The sequence below is a fragment of the Harmonia axyridis genome, chromosome 1 (assembly GCF_914767665.1).
Source record: "Harmonia axyridis chromosome 1, icHarAxyr1.1, whole genome shotgun sequence".
NCBI lineage: Eukaryota > Metazoa > Arthropoda > Insecta > Coleoptera > Coccinellidae > Harmonia > Harmonia axyridis.
The window spans coordinates 73,330,460-73,349,572 of record NC_059501.1 but is presented as its reverse complement, the minus strand read 5'-3'; the positions used below and the strand labels follow the sequence as shown (position 1 = coordinate 73,349,572).

Sequence of the window (19,113 nt, the reverse complement as noted above, 5' to 3'; positions counted from 1 at the left end):
AAACAGAATTATATTATTTATAATTTATATAATTATGTACAAATTATACAATCATCTCAAAAAATGTATTTTGTTTTTGAGGTGGGTTTACGACTTAACTACAAATTATCAAATAAGGACTAGTAAAATATATGACTATTTTCCGTTCGTTAGTTCACATAGGGAAAATGTAATATGCACTGAGAAGTGTATCGAAGAACTAGAATAATTACAATTGATCAGGGTAAACCTAAGTACTGATTCAAAACATTCCCTCCTTATTCAGAATGAAATTGAAGTTATACTAAATTTTTTGCTTAGAAAAAATCTTCATACCAGAGATTTAAATTTGGAAAAAAGAAAAGCATTGAAGTTTCAAATCATGAAAAAATGTTCAAGTACTCTAATTTGTTTAGTGAATTATGATTTATTGAAACTTGTCGAGTAATTTTAACGTAAAATCTGAACAGTCTATTTGCTGCCATCCCAAAGGTTAATCAAGTAAAATTTGCTTTGATCAACTTTTAAGAAACCACCGTAAATTTTATTTATCTCAGATCGTCATACTACACTTTCATCTCTTTGAATGAACAATGAATTTAAATAATTATTTATACAAAATGAATTCTGATCAAGTTCTACTTCATAAAAAATTCAATGGGAGTAGCTTCAATCCAATTATAACAATGTAAAAGACTAATGGTGCAAAATTACGCATGAAAAACAAGTATAAATGGCGACTGAAATAATCCAAATTTAGGAGGAAAAATAATGTAAGAAATAGGAACAATAGAAATTGAAGTTGCAGTAAATATTCAAACTTCAATCATTGTTCTTTCTATAACATTCAAAACAATATTTTGAAAAAGTGGAACTTCAATCTTCAGCATAACAAGCATTACTCCATTAGTCAGTGTCTGTCATCATTTTTATGGCATGATGATTGGAAGCAGCTTCAATTATTCTTCAGCATTCCTCATACAGCTGAAAAATATAAAATTATAATTTTATATGATGTGAACCAATTTTTTTTTAATCTGTCTATTCTTCCATTATTTGGTAGAATGTAGAATAGTAGCTTTCTATCAGCGAGTTGAAAGTTTGTGTATTTCTATTTTTCTTGTTCAGTACATCTCTACTAAAAAGTCATCTACTATGATGCATTGAAAATTCTCAATCAGCAATTTATTATTACCATAGAGTAATAAACATAGTTAGAGGGAGTATACGCAATTTTTAAATGTCTCCAACATGGTTAGATTACGTTGTCGGATTATGATATATTTTCAAATCCACAAATTTACTATTATTATGAACGTATATTTTTTTGAATGAAATACATTTATTTGAGTGATTCCCGATTAAATATGCAAATTTGAATATTTGGAATCCGATATTTTTCCTACCTGTCGAATTTATAATAAGCAGAATATTGATTATTTTCTTTATCTACCTGCTGAAATCCAAGGTTTGGCAACTTTTGCTCTTCTAGTGTCATCGGTTGTTTCACGTCGTTTGGCGCCCTTGAAGTTTATTTTCTTAATTTGTGATGTATTTAGGTATTCATTTCGATATATTTTGAGTTAATATGAAACGCTGATTCACTATGGGACATAAAAAATGCGTTCCTTGTGCAGAAACTGGCGAATTGAGTGAAATATCGTATTACTGATATGTTTTATTTCCGCGCGTTTCATGTCAAATTTGATAGTTCATGTTGGGGACAAAATTTGCTTAATGAAAATGACATTATACTCCCTCGATCTATGTTTTCTACTATAAGATTATTACCGATTGAACCCTATACACTTGGAGAATATTATAATTTCTGTAATAAAATAAATCTATTATCTGTATTCCAAGATACAGGGTTTTAAAGTTTTTCTTATTGTTCTGAAACTGGTGAAGATTAAAATTGGTGAGTTTCAAGAGGTACTTTTTGCGCACTTAATGACATGCAATCACGAATTTTATGTTCATCATACAGGTAATAATATATTTTTTTAAAGAAAAAATGGTATGCCACTAGTATACTATATCCAGCTAAAAATCATTTTTAATTCCTCTTTCAATGTGTGACAAAAAATCTTTCCTTTTTTGTATTGAATGAGCAATGATTTTTAGTTTTAAATATCTCAATGGCGTACCATTTTTTCCTTCAGAAAATTGAGAAATTCAGAATACGAAACATTTATGAACAAAAGTTATATAACGAGTTATTATTATTTCTTGCAGAATCATCCTCTAAAGTTTGTTGCTTTTAATCACAAACACCCTGTATAAAAACTACTTGACTACATGTCTAAAATTACTCCGATCATCCATCAAATGATAAGTTAACACAAGTTATGCATCTACTAAGATGCATAGAATCCCTGGTGTGTGTACTGATTCGATTTTGTTTAAGACTTTTTGAGATTTCCACCTGTTGCTTTGGTGTTCTGCTTCACCAGAGCTCTGTAAGGTGGCGCTCTTCAAAAATGTTCGAATTCCCGCTATCTGCCTGGTGCCGTTTAGAAATGAAATACTGATTTTAGACTCTACAAACTTTCACAATAAATTACAATTCAATTCCTATCGAATTTTTAATGAAATGAATGGAATATAATGACAGAGTATAGAATATTATTGTTCTATACTCAAAGGTTACGAGAGCCGAGAATCAAGAGAAATGTCAAATATAAACGATGTATGCGCCATCTGAAATAGACGCGATCTCTCGAAATCAAATAGGTATAAATCTGAAAAATCTCCCGTTTTGTCTGAAAGTTTTACAGGTATAAGTAGACACACCAGGTTTTCTATGCAGCTTAGTTAACACTACATCACTACTTCTATCAAAGAATATATGCTATCAAAATCAGCCAAAGCAGAGCTAAAAGCTATATGGCTCTTTTGGCGGTATGAAATGAGAAGTTAGAATTAATTGGCAGATTTTACTCACAGAAGCAATGAAGGGATCAAGTCTCATTCCAAACGAAGTCAATTATTTGCTATCATGATAAAAAGCGTCTATGAGGCTCTGGCGTATAGTAGAACCTAGCTTTTGAATGCAGCGGTGACCCAGGTACTGAAGTGCTTTCTGACAATCTACGAGGTGGAGGAATTGGTGGTGATGGCGAAACGTACCTATAGAACATATTATCTCCAGTCATATTGGAAAAAATTCACCCTGTTTACAAAAATAGGTGGAATTTCAAGAATGAGAAATATGCGTACATTTCTTTATGAAGAAAAAGACACTTCATTAATTTTCTTGTTTGTTGAACTTATTTATCCCATTTATTTCTGTAATCGTATTTGTTACTAATCAAATACCTAACAAATTCGATTAATAATTTTATTGTTTCAAAAATGTATAATATCCACCATTGTTGAATCTTATCTTGAGTTTTATTTGCCTATTCATTCTAATTTGTACATGATTACTTGTAATAATGACTGCTTTATATTTGGATCAATCAGGACAAAATCCTTGTGAAAATATCTAGAATTTATGAAAAAAAATACATCTCTATTATATGACTGAAATATTCCTAACAAATACGGACTGAATCTACTCGAAATAAGCATTAGCAAAGCATATATACACAGTTATTTTATCCTAATAAATTAGTATCTGTAAAAACCAATTACAATAATTAATTGGGCAATTCAAATAGCCTTCATGCAAGTCAATAACTAATAAAATATGTATAGATATTGAGAATATTCATAAACAAATTACCACTAACTACTATTGTACATTTTTTTGTACAGAAATACAGCTTAATCTACATGATATGTAGATATTCACTGACATTTAAATCATTACACCCAGAAGGAATATTTTCTCTACTAGAATTTTTGTCTGATAAATTTTCCATAATAGTTTATTATTTTCTTCTACCTGGAAGAATATTATGTTCCTGAGATATTTAATTAAAAAGCTACTTGTTAAATGAAAAAACTCCGAATATTGTACTTCGTAACAATAGTATTACACGCTTGAAAATTATAATTCTGCATATTCAGTTTCTGTAAATATGAATTTTTCTAAATTTGATTTTGATATTAAAAAAAGAGCATATTTCAAGAGAAATCAATGGGTGTTTATTTTATTGTGAAGAGGAAGGTATGCCATTATCAATGGAAAACGATATCAAAATGGTCGCCATGACTACAGTTTGTAGACCAATATACTTTTCGTGAAATTTTCCATGACCAATTCGCACATTTGCGGTTTATTTCCTCGATAACTTCACAAATTCCATCTTTAAGGTCTTGAATCGATTGTGGAGCATTGACATAGAACTTATATTTCAAGTGGCTTCAAAGAAAAAAGTTCTAACCATTTTGGAACTGGTTCTCAGTAAAATTGTCAAAATTACACCTTGATATTTTTACTTGGGCATACTTACTGAGAAATAATTTTTCTGGTCGTAACACTTCTAAAGTTATTGAATATTTACAGTTTTATTGACTCCATGTTGAATTTCAAACGAACTTTACTTGATTAATATTATCTTCCATAAGTGTTAAAATTTTTACCTTCGTGATAAACTTGGAGAAGCCAATGACCCATTCGAATCTAGTATATTTTTCCGCATTGGTAACGGACTATCTCCATTCAATCTACTTAGTCTAGGAGGTGGTTCTGGACTTTGATGTCGAGGTGATGATCTACCATTTTTATCCCCATTTAGTTGTAGTTTAATGTATGAAGTGAACCTTTTTCTACCTGAAATAGGGACAACTTCAACAATTTCCAGATCTATTGCAACTATCATAAAAAAACAAAATGGAACACATTGTATGTATAATTTTTCCATTTATGACACTAGTATCATAGTAAAAGGAAAGGATAGTAAGCCAACCACCGTTTGACGGCAAGGAAATAGTCACCAGGGGTCGCTACTGTAGTTGGATTTGGATAAGTAACTCGATAATAGATGGCACTGAATCATGAGCTATAGATGGCGCAGAAATAATACGATAATTCATTCAGTGGCGTGGTTGAAAAGGGGTCGCATGACATTGCCAACAATTTTTATGTTATTATTAAGTTATCACAAATACACGCCACTGGCGTAAATGCTTATTACAGAGCAGAAAAAATATCAAAATATAGAAATCTTCTGACCACTCTATTTCAAATATTTTAGTTCTTCAAAATAACACCAATTTTTTCAGAGGGCTCCACTTTACGGACCAATTTTTGACAGTAAAATTCGAGTTAAACGTGAGTACAAGTAGATGGCGCTCAACATCAACAAAATCGAAAAAAGCACTACACTGGCTTACTATCCTTTCCTTATACTAAGCTAGTATAGAACTTGAGATTTTTTAAGTCTGAAACCTGTTGATAGCAATGATCTAATAAGATGCACCTAGAGAGAAAGGAATCAACAGCAACATAGAATGATGTAGCATCAGCTGACTAGAGGCACAATATGATCATTGGTTGAAATTTAAACTTTTGTATTCTCCCATAAAACAACAAACATAGATAAAAGAAGTATATGCAATTTTTACATGTCCCCAACATGGTTAGATTACGTTGTCAGATTGTCAAATATTTTCAATTCCACAATTTTACTATATCGTTATGAATGTATATTATATTGAATGAAATATATTTATTTGAGTGATTCCCGATTAAATATACAAATCTGAATATTTGGAATCCGATATTTTTTCTAATGGTTGAATTTATAATGAGCAGAATATTTATTATTTTCTGTAACTAACTGCCCAAGGTTTGGTAACTTTTGCTCTCCTAAAGTCATCGGTTGTTTCATGTCGTTTGGCGTGCTTGAAGTTTGTTTCCTGAATTTTTTCTGATGTATTTTAGTATTTATTTCAATATATTTTGAGTTAATATGAAACGTTGATCCACTAAGGGACATAAGAAGTGCGTTCTTTGTGGGGAAACTCGCGAATTGAGTGAAATATCGTATCACTGATATGTTTTCATTTCCGCGCACTCCATGTCAAATTTGATAGTTCATGTTGGAGACAAAATTTGCTTGCTGAAAATGACATATGCTCTCTCTATCTATGTTCATTACTTTGAGTATTCTCCCTTTCTTGGTCATGTTACCGGAGTTTCAATCTATCTCTCTTTAATGTTGGAGAGTCAATGCACAATCATCCATAGAAGCATTCATCACAGATTTTTATTTTTCCATTTTTAAGCTGGAAATGATCTTGAATGATAAGGTTTAATCCACTGATGACGAATCCTTCTCCAAATTCGATTCTGTTCGGAATTAAGTTCGTTAATGAGCGAAATCCGATCAAGGGTTCCGTAAATATGGTCGTTGGAAACTTTGTTTTCCTGATAAGTTCAAAACCACTTATTCGATCGGGATGGTATTTTGTATTCAGATGTAGGATACCAATTTCAAGACTTTTTCAAAAATCACTTGTTAATCGTGTAACTAGAACCATAAAAATTCAAGAATATCTCAATTTCGTTAGAAAAGATCCGACTGAGTTGAAATTTTACTTGTAGATTTAAATTAACAATTTCAACGTTTCTACAGAATGTCATTTTGATCGCTGCGATCGCATCCAGAACCATAGAAAATTAAAGTAGAAATCAACAAAATCACGATCGCTCAAAAGCTCCTAACTTTACGTCAGTGCTTCCTCATTTTGTTTATAGTAGGTCTCTAATACATATTGATACTATATCATCCCCAACCTAAGACTTACCAGGATTATATTTAGCCTCTTCCTCAGCCTCTTTGGCCAACTGCTGCTGCTTCTGCTGATGTATAAACCTCTGAAAGACAATAGGACTAGTATTACTGCAACAACATTCCCCATCGCTTGGCTCGTTATTAGCCCTAAGCGGCAAAGGTGAAGTGTTGGGCGTCCTCCATCTGCTCTCGCTCACACCCCTCTTGTGTGGGTACGGAGAACTCAACGGACTATCGACCTGCCTCCTGGGCATAACCGGAGAACCGAACTTGATCACATCGTCTCTTAACAAACTAGACTGCGGCAAAGGAGCAGGCGAGTCTCTTTTGTTGCCGCCGAAGCAGTTCATTTCGCACACACCGTTCATGAGCCCCTTCCGGTCTTCCAACGGCTGGGGGCTCTGGCCTCTGTGCCCGTTCAGGGACTGGAAGGCCCCCAAGCGCGAACTGTGCGTCGTCCTTAGATCAACGGACCGGACCACCTCCGACGAATTGGGCTTCTGCGACAGCAACCTGTATGGATTGGTGGTTCCGTTAGGGGCTAAGGGTGCAAAGGGGTTGGTGCTGGCCTTGGCGGCGACCTGCGGCTGCTGAGAGGTGAAGAAACGACGGAAGGCTGAAGGAGTTATACTTTGTCTGCAACAATGAAAAAGCAATAAGCACAGCAGTCTGTCTCTTGGGAATACTGAAGGAATAGATTATTCATAATTCATGACACTATTAGTGAGACATTGAGAAATAACTAAGGAGTACCACAAGGCTCGGTTCTTGGACCATTATTTTTCAATTTAAGGTACATGCTAAACTTGCAAATAGCTGGACTCAGAGCGCATCACATACTTTGGCAACAATATATTATTATTATTGGTTTATACAGGTGAAATTGAGTAGGATTTGAGAAGCTAATTAATATTAATGAATGTTCTACAAAAGATTAAAAATTTATATTGAAAAAATCAAGTATATGATTCCAAAATAAAAAAATAAACAAATAAAAAATATTAACATAAGTAGTAGTAAGATCACACTAGAAAAATTAACATCTCGCAAATATTTAGGTTTTATTTAATTGTAACACATACGGGGTGTCTCATTTAAAAGTGTCCACCCTCACTCAGGCAGGTTTGATTTTTGATGTATCTGGGATACAAACACAAAGCTTGTTTCTACTATCAACCCCCTAGAGATAGTTGCAACCCCATCAGGAATTAGAATAGGGCAAGTGGGTAGTTTTGTAGCACAAATGTATGCATGGATTCAAATCTGTATGAATCTGCAGTTTGTGCTCTATGAAGTGAATATTCACAAAGTTATAGGGTGTTTTTATGGAATTATGGTAACGATAAAACTAAATGAAACAGAGATGTTCTAATTGATCATATAACTTCTACTGGCTGATGCCTAACGTAAACAGGGTCAGACCAATGCAAAACGTTAACTCGAGCTGACCAATGCAAAACCAATGCAACCAATTTTTACTGATATTGTTTGTTAAAAATTTTTCTTTCAATAAAAATGAATACGATCAATTAGAACATCACTGTTTCATTCAGTTTTATCGGTACCATAATTCCATAAAAAACACCCTGTAACTTTGTGAATATTCACTTTATAGAACACAAACTGCAGATTCTTACAAATTTCAATCCATGCATACATTTGTGCTACAAAACTACACACTTTCCCTATTCTAATTCCTTATGGGGTTTTAACCATCTCCAGGGGGTTGCTAGTAGAAACAAGCTTTGTATCCCAGATCGTGTCCCCCTGTCATCAAAAATCGACCTGTCTGAGTGTTTCCATAAATTCTGATTCGTTGTTGAGTTATTGTGGGTGGAGACTTTTAAATGAGACACCCTGTATATACTGATTTTTACCTGTCACAGCTGACATACATATATGTTGCCTACATGAAAAACCTACAGCAATGTCAGGTTCAATAAAGTAAAAATCATGCAACACTAATTTTTTAAAATTCTATTTAATTGTAAATATATTACACCTACAAATGTTCTGTATCAAGAACTGAATGTATCTGGATTGGAAATTATATTGAAGTGGGAGCAATGCAGAATAGTGTATATAATGCTCAAAAGAAAAAAAAAACACCAATTTTTCTATCTATTAATGAAGTTCATTGTCACGATACAAGATCACACTCTAGTTTATATATCACAGTGCATAACTAATGTAGACCTGTTTAATCATATACAGCTACAGCTTGCAATTGAATATTTCAACACCCTAAGCACTGACATTAGAAATGCCTTTTCCTATGTCGGGTTTTTTAAAAAATGCAAAAATATATTACCTGAATGAAAAAAAAAGTTGAAAATTTTTAATTGTATAGTTGTTTTCAGCTAAGTCTAAATTCACTTTACGATTTTGATGAAACGTGGTATGGGTACTAATGTTGAGACATGAACAGTTCAATAGAAATTTCAACTCTTATGAATAAACAGTATGAAAATTGAAAACTTTTGACAATTGTATTATTAGTTCAGTATAGATATCATTGCAAAAGAATGGTCAACTTTAAAGGTGATATATTGAATTTTTAAAGTTGAAAAAAGGTAACGTTATTCTCGTCATAATTTTGGAAGTAAAATATTTAGAAGAAGGATGCACACACCATATAATTCATGCACATAAGAGATTACTTAAAAATTAGTAGGACAAAACAAAACGTCACTAACCATGCAACATACCTATTGGCTGTCCTATCAGCCTCATCCACTGCTTCCATAAACCACTTCCCCACATTTACCTCTTCTGTTTCATACTTTTTTATGAAAGCGTGCTTTTTTAATTCCCGGTATTTTGGCCTGCTCTGATGTTGCTTTCTCAAGCTGAAACATATAATGAAAATTGCATAACTAATTGTATTAAAATTCAGAACACATGACAACACTGATAGAATTGATTATATTCAGGCCATTAGTACATAATAGGCTTCAATTCAAAGGGTAACATATACAGGGTGTACCAGTTCTCTGTTTTAACAGTTAATTTTTAGTGATATGAAACTTGAAAGATATCTCCTCATTTGTCTACGATTTCAGGTCCGATTCCGGTAAATAAATTGAAAACTATGATTTCGACTTAGGTTTCGGTACAGGCCAGTTTCTAAACCTCATGATGTGATAGCTAAGGCTCGAAAGGTTTTCAGAACAAAAAATCAAAATAGTCCCAGTTCTAAAAAGCACAGCGAATAATCTAATCTAGTGTAAAGTAAAATTGAACTTACCAACACGAAACGAAATCTTGAAAATCTGAACTGAAACCTTTATTCTTTGGAAGGGAAGGCGGATCTTGATTAATGACTTTGGCCAACACCTCAAAATCAGTCTTACAGTCTTGATAGGGAAATACACCCGTAGCCAGTTCCACAAGAGTTATACCTAAAGACCATACATCAGCCCGAACGTCATAATCAGGATTTTCGGGATTTGGCTCTATTCTCTCGGGCTATTGAAAAAAATTCTGATTAGTACCTGTCAAGGTAAAAAATAGCAATTACTCACAGCCATATAAGCTGCACAACCAGCACTGCGAGTTTTAGCCATAGAATCCACTAGTCTACCGCTTATACCAAAATCACATAATTTGACGTTACCCTTTTCATCAAGAAGGATATTTGAAGGTTTAACATCTCTATGCATAACTCCATGTTTGTCTTTGAGGTATGATAAAGCTTCAACAGTCTGAAAAAAGAAAGAAAAAGAACAATCAGTATTATTCACTTGCTAGGGTCATTTGGATACTAGGGGATTTTTATTTAAAATCAGGCAACATTGGATACACATTCTGGGGAAAATAATTTTTTTGTGCTTGGCAATGCTGATTCGCATTACTTCAAAACCTGTAACCTATTAAGCAGAATTACTCACAGCTACAGTGACTTTCCCAAGAATTCTTTCAGGTATTGGTTTCTTGAGTTTCTTCAATAATTTATCAAAACAGGTGGCCATTAATTCCATACATATCCAAACTTCTGATTCTGTTATAAAACAACCCAAACATTGCACAATGAATTTACAATCATGGCTCTTTAAAACAACTTCAATGTCCATAATAATCCTCTTATTTTCTTCTGAATTTCCAGATCGTCTCATTTGCTGAATAGAAGAAATTAATGAGAAATTTAAATAGCACAAAAATTAAAAAAAAATAATACCTTCACAGCAATAACTTCATTACTACCAGTATGCTTCATTTTGTAAACATGGCCACAAGTTCCATGACCTAACTCTTCAATTAATTCTAAATCTTTGATATCAGTATTGTATTCAACATTATTTATTTTCAACTTCCCACTTATCTTCATTATTTCTTTAAGCTTGGTTTCAGTCTCAATATTTTGTTGTCTGTTTATTGTGAATTTCAAAGCATTAGGCCTTGGTGTTACTCTTCGTGGTTCCCCAACTTCCATTGGCACTAAAAAAAAGAGGATAAGAAATTGTGTTTTCAAAATTGATGTTACTTCATCTTATCAACTAATCCAATTATTGGAAGAAGAAAGTTAAGTTGACTAATTGATGGTTCATTCGTTTAGTGATACAAATTTAATTGAATAAAATATAATAATAACAGTGGCTTATTTCCAATTTTTGAGTAAAATGCCTTTGTATGGAATACCTAGGTTATCGAAATGTCAAATAATAAATCTTTTAAGGAAATAAGTTACACTTTCCGAATATTGAATAATTGAAAACTGAATTTCCAGATTCCAGGAAGGTTTATGACTCCAACTGTAAGGTGAAATGATCAGAAAAATTGTGTTCTACCTCATAGTACATATATGCCATTAGTAGATTATTGCAATTTAAAAGTACAATCATGAAGAGTAAAATTTTTGTTTGTACATAATAATGTACATACATGATAGATTTCTGCGATTGGGGCTCGTCCCACCAGGGCTAGCACGAATTCCATTAGTAGGGAGGCCGTTTGGCTGCCTAATTCGATTCAGCATCTCATCTATTTTATCTTGACTAGACATTATGAAAATTTTTGCTATTCTACAATAGTCAAATAATCACTTGGGCTCAAGTCCTTTGAAGTGAAGAGACATTTTGGTCTCGCATTACCTCTAATTTATTTGTTTGTTGAATTTTTGAGCTAGCAGGGGAATAGGGACCATTCAAAGCTAATGACAATTGACGTTTTAGTGGATTGACATAAATAAACTGACATGTTGACAGGTATTATCTACCTTAAGCTGCGTTCGCAAAATAACAGCCAAAATTAATGAATAGAATAAGTTGTATAACTAATAATATATTACAAGAAATTGAATGAAATTAAACAATGTCAGTTATATAATTGTTGTATCATTTCCACAGCTTGTCCTATCCTCGTATTGAAAATCCATTATATTCTTTGTATGTTTGAAGTTTCCAGAAATTTAAGAAAAACAGGCGGTGAGATTTAAAATATATCAAAGCTTATTTTTAGTGATAATGCACCCCCCAAGTCACTTATGTGCCTTCGTTTTTTCTTACACGACCGTTCAATAAACTTAAAAGAAATCATTGAATAAAAACATTCAAAAGCACAGAAAACGGAATTGGAGAATTGGAAATGGTAACTTTGATTATTTAAAATTATATCCTCCTAGGATCCACGTTTTATAATTTATTACAATTCCGCAAGCTCATTGTCTCAAAATGGCCGAAGAAGGTCTAGAAGCATTGCATAATGTTATAAAGAATATCAGTATTCAAGATGAAAAAATTTGGCGTCAAACTGCCGCTAAAAAATGTGAGTTTATAACAAACTCTTGAACATTATTTTCAATAATATTCCGTTAGAAATATTCGAACATATGACATGTCCTGGGTTCTTATATAATTTTAAATAGTAAAATCGCTTAAAAATCTATCAGTTGCGGCATCGAGCTTTTTTTTAACCGTCAGACTTTTTGAGGCTTGAAATATGTCTTGAAGCGAGGCAACGGTTTCGAAAATAAAGATCATTGCTCAAAAACTGAAACAAAATCATTGCATGGGATAATTATTAACTCATTTTAATATCACCTAATATTATTACAATATATTTTTCGGCTGAAGACTTTCTTTTAGTTCATTGAATTTTTTTTAGCGAATAATATATCGATAGAGTTTAGGCCTTTATTTGATGCGAATTCACTCTGGATCTAATCAAATATATTCATGAAATTTCCCAATTGTTACACCATACCTTAACTTCTTCAGTGTCAACTGTGTAAAGATAATATTGAAATAATTATTGGAATAAAAGTGTATATTTTTGAAAAATATTCGTTCATATATGTTGTACGGAATATTAAAATATGTTTTAATCTCTTTCTAAAGGTTTGAAGACAGAAATTGAAAGAATAGAAGAGCAAACAAGGCGTTATGAAATTCAAATAGCAACTTTCGAAAAAGATCCACTCTACAAAAAAAGGGAGGAAGTTGCTCGTTTATTGGAGGAAAATATGAAAGAGTGAGTAGGTATAGAGATAATACAAAAATCCGAAGTCAACCAAACCTACTATTTTTGTTAATCCATATTGTAATAAATATTTGCACTGATATTTAAAGTGTTATACCTAGATAGCCCGCAGTTCACATTCGTAATTCCTCAAAGTGAAGTGAAGACACCGAGTCTTTTCAATATTAATCATGAGAAAATCTGAAAAACGTCAATGAACAAAGCACTGCCACAACTGCCGACACAGCTCCTGCAGGCTAACAAAAGTCTAACCAACATCGAAGTCTCGTCAGAAATTCATATTATTTTTTCTAATGAAATGGAGTCGGGAAGATTTTCAAATCAGCCATCATTTCTCCCAATTTAACAGGTTAATCATTCATGAATATGAAGAGAAGCGGCCCAAGAACAGAACATTGACGGACTCCAAAATTCAGTTCGCGTGTTCATCTGACATATATATATATATCTTGACGGACAATATAACTTTGGCTCTCAAGTGTTATATTCAAAGAAATGCTGGAAAATTCGAAATATAAATTCCATATAATACATTAGACTTAGGCGAGCGCAATTTGCGATAATTCATCAAGGAAAAAATTCAAAAAAATACAAGTATTTTCAAAAATCGAAAGATACAAAAGTGAGATGAGCTCTTTTGCTTGAGGTGAAATCATGCTCAAATGAAATGATTTTTATTATTCATTTAAAAAAGGGGGACATATATACTTACGTGATACGTGATTCAAAGCGATGTGTGTTGCAGCATATTTCCACGAATATCTGGAGCTACCAGATATAGAGTCGCGTTTTTTTCTAGAATCAACTAAATCTATGGAAAATGGATGCTTTATTAGGGAACAGTTGCATAGTGTTGCTTGACGTGAAACACAAGTGTATTTCTGCCTTCAGTCAACTAGCTAAGAAACTCTGGATTTTTCATATACTGTCCAAGATTAGTGCTTCCTTTGATTGTGAATCACGCATGTGATCTTTAAATACCGTTTGCATAACATTTTTTAGCAGAATAACTGTCGTCGAACTATGGATTTTCTTCAACAAGTAGGTGTTAATTTTTGCCATCTCCTCCACGTTTACCAGTGTAGTGACTCTTTGCTTGTCTGTGAGATGGCGTCGTGGGCTGCGCAACTCTTGGAATAGAAGCCCGACCGTTCTAAGGCAAAGTCAACATGCTCCGCTATGGAGATGGAAGGTGTATATGGCAGGGATCACTAAGTGTTAAGCTATTGATTGATAATTTTATCAGTCTTCCCAGAAAGTCACACCGTAATTCGCCGAGGGAGGGCAAACCTTTTGAATTGGCTGAGACGCCTCGCCAAAAAATGAAAGGAGACTGTGCTCTATCTTCCACAGATTTTGGCACAATTCATAATCATCCCATTTGGGTGTAACACTTATAATGTCACTGAGTATCTTAGTATCGGTTTCATTTTCAATTATAGGCATCTACAAACCCATAAATTGCTGTCATTAGCTATTATTGCTAAAAAGGAAGAAGTTGAACGAAAGACAAAAGAGATTGAAAGTTGGGATAAAAAATACAAAGAAGTTAATGTCGATTTCAAGGAAGCCTTCGACCTTAAAAAAAACTTTTATGAATCCACCAATCCAACATACAAAAAGCTGATGGAAATTGAAACAGCCCAGAGAATTGCTGAGGTTGAATTAAAACGGTTAAAATCTGTTTTTGAACGACGCCAAAAAAGCAAAAAACTACTAGAACAAATACAGGAAAAGATTTTTCATAAGACTATTGTGAACTTCATCAGCGCAATACTTCGAAAGAAAAAATATGTGGAAATAACTTGCAAAACAAAGATACTTGAGGAACAGAAAAAGAAGATGGTTAGGAATATGTTCGAAGCGCAAGAAGCACGTGAGTTCATTGATTTTGCATTTTATCCTAAATTTTGATTGGTACTTTATTCCGTTTTTAGTCAAAAAACTTCGAGTACGTCACACTCAAATATCAAGTGGAATGTTCACAAGAAAGGTGAGTCAGAACAGATTTTTTTTGGTTTATTGCTAAATATTCCTTCTATAGGTTCCAATTCTTAATTTACAAGAAATCACAAAAAGAAATGAAGTACGGAATATGCCAGGTATGTTGCACCTTCTCATGATAATTCGATGATGGATAGAACTCTTTTTCCAAATATTGACAATAAATTAAAGCGTAACACGTAATGTGGAAAATTAGTATGAATTTGCATTAATGTGTTCAGTTGCTACGTACGTTTTGAAACGAAATATTTTCAGATTTTTTTTTAATACATAAATATTTTATATATTATTAACTGATTTCCGGTACATTCATGAGATATTTTATTCTTAGCCCCACTCTCGCACCAATGCTAAAGATCGAGAAATTGAGACAATCGAAAACAGAAGTCCCTTCCTATATATAATATGTACAACAGTTATTTTATACTCCTTTTTTCTTGTAATTATCTGTATTTTGTTTAAAATCATAATAGAATCGTTTTCTTCGAAATCTTCACCATATTTGAATAATAAATTTTGTTTGATTTCATGTCAGACATAAACAAATTGAATAAGGATAATATAAGTCAAATGAATAATGTCCAGCTGAATAAATCAAAAAAACAAAATCCGCAAAAAGAGGATTTGAGTAAAGAAAAGATTCCTTCAACACCAAAAAAAAGCTCTACACAATCTTCCAACCGATTGAATATTATCAGCAATAAACTCATCACTCTGCCACCTTTGAAATCCATTTTCAAAAGACAAAGATGCCGTTTGGATACAACTAACAGTAGTTTCGGTGATATTTCATTCAGCAGATCCCAAAATAGTCAAACCGATCAGGCAAATAAACCAAAACCCTCTCCTAAATGTAGCCAGGAAGAAAAAACACGACCTAATATTGTTCAAAACATACAAGGAACATCTACGGAAAATAACAGTAATACAGAAATATCAGCAATAAACATTGGAAGTCTTACCAAACCATCTGATTGTTTGAAGAATTTGAAATTTAGTACTAAGACCCACAAATTTCAAACACCTAAAAAGATACAGAGTACACTCTCTTCAGAAAGTAATCAAACAAATTCGGTTCAAAAAGCTTCAATACTCAAGGGTAAACTTTGCAAAAGGAAACTAAATGACAGTCTTCAAGATATCGATTTGGATTCGAGTCAAAGAAAGAGGGTTAGTAATCTTTCATCCTAGAACAAATGTTAATAAATGCTTCACCTTGCTTGTTAAGGATTAGCATCAATTATGTAACTACTCCTTTAAAGTATCTATTGATTTTAGGAGAAGAATGTTATTTTTGCCAATCCAATACAGCAACAGATACAAATTAATCAGAACTCAACTATAACAAATGAAGTGAACTTAAATCAATCTTCTCTGATTGAAACTTCTTCACGTGTGGATACAAACCAGTTTTTGGATGGAAATTTGTCAATGATGAGCTCTACAAACAATGGTAAAAGTAAGAAGTTTGAATAACTTGGTAAACCTATTTATTCCATTTTTTTCAGATGAATTTCAAATCGAAGGCATGCAGTTCAGTTTCGAACAGTCTGGTAAGTTATCTGTTGCAAAACAACAAAATTAGATTATAATAAAATTTCTTTTTTATTTCAGTTAATTCTAATTTAGGAAAAAAGGCTGAAACTAATAGTAAAATGACCCCTGGTAAGAATAATTGATGTTTCATTAAATTTTCAAAGCATATTTATTTTGAAAAAAATTTTTTTTAGTTTCTATATTCGGAGAAACAAAGAATACAAATCCTTCATTTGGATTTTCCTTTGGTAATTCACCCAAAGCGACTGGAGAAATGTGGGATTTGTTTGAATAATTCATATTTTCACATTATTTATTTTTGAGTTATTCATAAATTTATTTTTTGTTAATTGCAAAATGTAACTTAATATTGTTATAGCATTTGTGTTTGAAACTCATTCAGATGGAAATTAGTTTTACCATCATGAAAAATAAATAAAATAAGGAAAAAGCAACATTAATAAATCTATCCTAAAATCCAAATAAAGTTACTCGCTTCAATTAATCAGAGGTGTTAACACATTGACAAAAATCATAGAAAATGAATTGAAAAAATAGTCTTACAAATTATCTAGTTGTTGGCTTTTAGCCAGCATTGATTTTTATTTTCTTTCAGAAGGCATCTATTCATATTAGCACTGATATACTTCCAGTTTACCGCCGCTGCAAGAATATGGCAAGTAAACATAGTATGAGATAACTAATAGTCGGCATCCTAGCAAAGAATGCAATCTACGAGTTATCTCGTAGTTGGCGGTCAAGTTGTTAAAGAGCAATTAATATTAAAAATTTACAATAAAATTAGGAAATCGATATAACCAGTTAAAAATAGTTGAATAAAACCTACATTCAAACTTCACTTTAAATAAACTATACATATTTCATTTATTGATTTTTATAATTTATGGGAAAATTTACATAAATACTTTATTATTTACTTGCATTCCTCATGGTAGGGTTCTAACATTCGCAAATCTCTCCAAGTAGGTGGAAGATTTCCTCTCATATTACTTCCACATCTTTTACAAGGTGCACTAAATAATGTAACATAACTGTGAAGCCAATGCATAAAGGATCTTACAGCTAGTTCTGGCATTTGGGGTGAATGAAAGTGTAACATGGCAGCATGACAATTTTCAGTAACTTTTCTGAATACTCTATATCTTGATTCTGTCCATAAATCAGTTGATTCACTATGAGCTTTAACCACAACCCATTCTATTATTAATCCTTTAAAAGCTATCATAGCTTTGAAAATTCTTCCAAGAGAAGCTTGGATAACTGGATTAGGTACAAAAGGCCTATTACAAATTATAGTAACATCTGGAAGAAGTCTATCAATACCAGTGATAAGATTCTCTATAACTTCCGGAGATACATTGTGATTGCTAGTCTGGGTTTTTCTTCTTTTAGTTCCAAATGTTTTGTATGTCTTATTGAATGAATTAGAAGCAAGAATGCTTGCTGCTATTGCACCATATTCTCTGATTTTATCAGTCCACTTGTAACTATTAACAAGTTGTCCATATAATTGTTGTCTTTCCAATGTAGTTTCCTGAGATAAATGAGTACTGTTTCCCAAACTGAAAGGGCCTGGTGGGGTACTTAAAGTACCAACTGCATTTTCTACATCTCTGAGATTATTATTGACAAGAGTAAGTAGATCTTGTAATTCTAATATAAATTTATTCTCTTTCCCTTCATCTCCATGGTCAGCACGTAAACCGCTACTTAAAGATTCGAAAACACTACGTACATTTGAACGTAATACTTTAACTTTGTTTAATGCTACATTTAATTGTTCGATATCTCGTTCCATGTCTTCCAAAAGATATTTAGAGCCTATAAGTATGAAAGTTTCAAAACATATTCAGATGAAACAGTATACACCATACATAATTATTAATTTTCAGAATATAAACTAAAATCACAAAACTTTTTTAACCTAAATCAAATCATAGAATACTCAAAAGTCAAATGACAAGATAATAGAATATTTGGAAAGATTACTCTCTGTCTCTTCTCTGTTCATATTAAAGAAGTGATTCTGTTGAATAATTAATAAATTTAATTAAATAATATGATTTTATGATTAAATTCATAGAGTAAAATAAGCATAAAATTTATTCATTGAGAATAAGTTCATAGTATACAGAGTATAATAAATTTCGTTATCATTATCACTGTTGATATTAATTGCTTTCATTCAAATTGAATTCGTAGTTTTAAAATGATCAGGAAAACAAATAGTAATAATAATTATTATACCGACACCACATCACGAATAGAGGACATTCCGCTTTTGAAATAGTCCATTTTGGATTAAATATAGGTCTTTCTATTGAAATCTAACTGTTTTTCAATAAATTCTATATCTTATTAGTACGAAAATTCTGTCCTTGTATTTTCGATCCTTCTATAATATATACCT

At 32.3% G+C, this 19,113-nt stretch overlaps 3 protein-coding genes across 4 annotated transcripts; 1 reads left to right on the top strand and 2 right to left on the bottom strand.

The window, feature by feature from the left end:
• Window positions 1-3: 3 nt before the first annotated feature.
• On the bottom strand, window positions 4-11,843 carry LOC123676838 (dual specificity mitogen-activated protein kinase kinase 7-like). 2 transcript variants are annotated; one of them, XM_045613096.1, is made up of 10 exons: window positions 11,547-11,843; window positions 10,843-11,102; window positions 10,556-10,783; window positions 10,190-10,369; window positions 9,913-10,133; window positions 9,374-9,514; window positions 6,679-7,301; window positions 4,510-4,699; window positions 2,924-3,108; window positions 4-963 (listed from the first exon to the last, which is right to left on the bottom strand). In XM_045613096.1, exons 1-9 carry the CDS (start codon window positions 11,665-11,667, stop codon window positions 2,976-2,978), a joined length of 2,097 nt encoding a protein of 698 aa, XP_045469052.1. In that variant the 5' UTR covers window positions 11,668-11,843; the 3' UTR covers window positions 4-963; window positions 2,924-2,975. The 2 variants fall into 2 exon arrangements, with proteins under 2 accessions (XP_045469052.1, XP_045469060.1); XM_045613104.1 differs by lacking the exon at window positions 2,924-3,108.
• Window positions 11,844-12,244: 401 nt separating this feature from the next.
• Window positions 12,245-16,856, top strand: LOC123688710 (homeobox protein 13-like). The gene is made up of 9 exons (XM_045627342.1): window positions 12,245-12,428; window positions 13,001-13,133; window positions 14,585-15,018; window positions 15,080-15,135; window positions 15,187-15,244; window positions 15,682-16,316; window positions 16,425-16,599; window positions 16,655-16,699; window positions 16,761-16,856. The coding sequence occupies exons 1-9, from the start codon at window positions 12,335-12,337 to the stop codon at window positions 16,823-16,825; spliced, it is 1,695 nt and encodes a 564-aa protein (XP_045483298.1). The 5' UTR covers window positions 12,245-12,334; the 3' UTR covers window positions 16,826-16,856.
• A 686-nt stretch (window positions 16,857-17,542) lies between these two features.
• LOC123688711 (mediator of RNA polymerase II transcription subunit 27) lies at window positions 17,543-18,645 on the bottom strand. The gene has a single exon (XM_045627343.1). It carries the CDS (start codon window positions 18,499-18,501, stop codon window positions 17,617-17,619), a length of 885 nt encoding a protein of 294 aa, XP_045483299.1. The 5' UTR covers window positions 18,502-18,645; the 3' UTR covers window positions 17,543-17,616.
• Between the last annotated feature and the right edge of the window lie 468 nt (window positions 18,646-19,113).

What these genes read in the sequence shown, in the direction of transcription:
- LOC123676838 (XM_045613096.1), bottom strand. Translation starts at nt 11,667, where the DNA reads ATGTCTAGTCAAGATAAAATAGATGAGATGCTGAATCGAATTAGGCAG. An exon ending in TTGGGAAAGTCACTGTAGCT is followed by an intron (nt 10,370 to 10,555) that starts GTGAGTAATTCT and finishes TTCTTTTTTCAG; the next exon opens with ACTGTTGAAGCTTTATCATA. An exon ending in GTTGTGCAGCTTATATGGCT is followed by an intron (nt 10,134 to 10,189) that starts GTGAGTAATTGC and finishes TTTTTTCAATAG; the next exon opens with CCCGAGAGAATAGAGCCAAA.
- LOC123688710 (XM_045627342.1), top strand. Translation starts at nt 12,335, where the DNA reads ATGGCCGAAGAAGGTCTAGAAGCATTGCATAATGTTATAAAGAATATC. An exon ending in TTGGAGGAAAATATGAAAGA is followed by an intron (nt 13,134 to 14,584) that starts GTGAGTAGGTAT and finishes TTTCAATTATAG; the next exon opens with GCATCTACAAACCCATAAAT. An exon ending in GTTCGAAGCGCAAGAAGCAC is followed by an intron (nt 15,019 to 15,079) that starts GTGAGTTCATTG and finishes TTCCGTTTTTAG; the next exon opens with TCAAAAAACTTCGAGTACGT.
- LOC123688711 (XM_045627343.1), bottom strand. Translation starts at nt 18,501, where the DNA reads ATGGAACGAGATATCGAACAATTAAATGTAGCATTAAACAAAGTTAAA.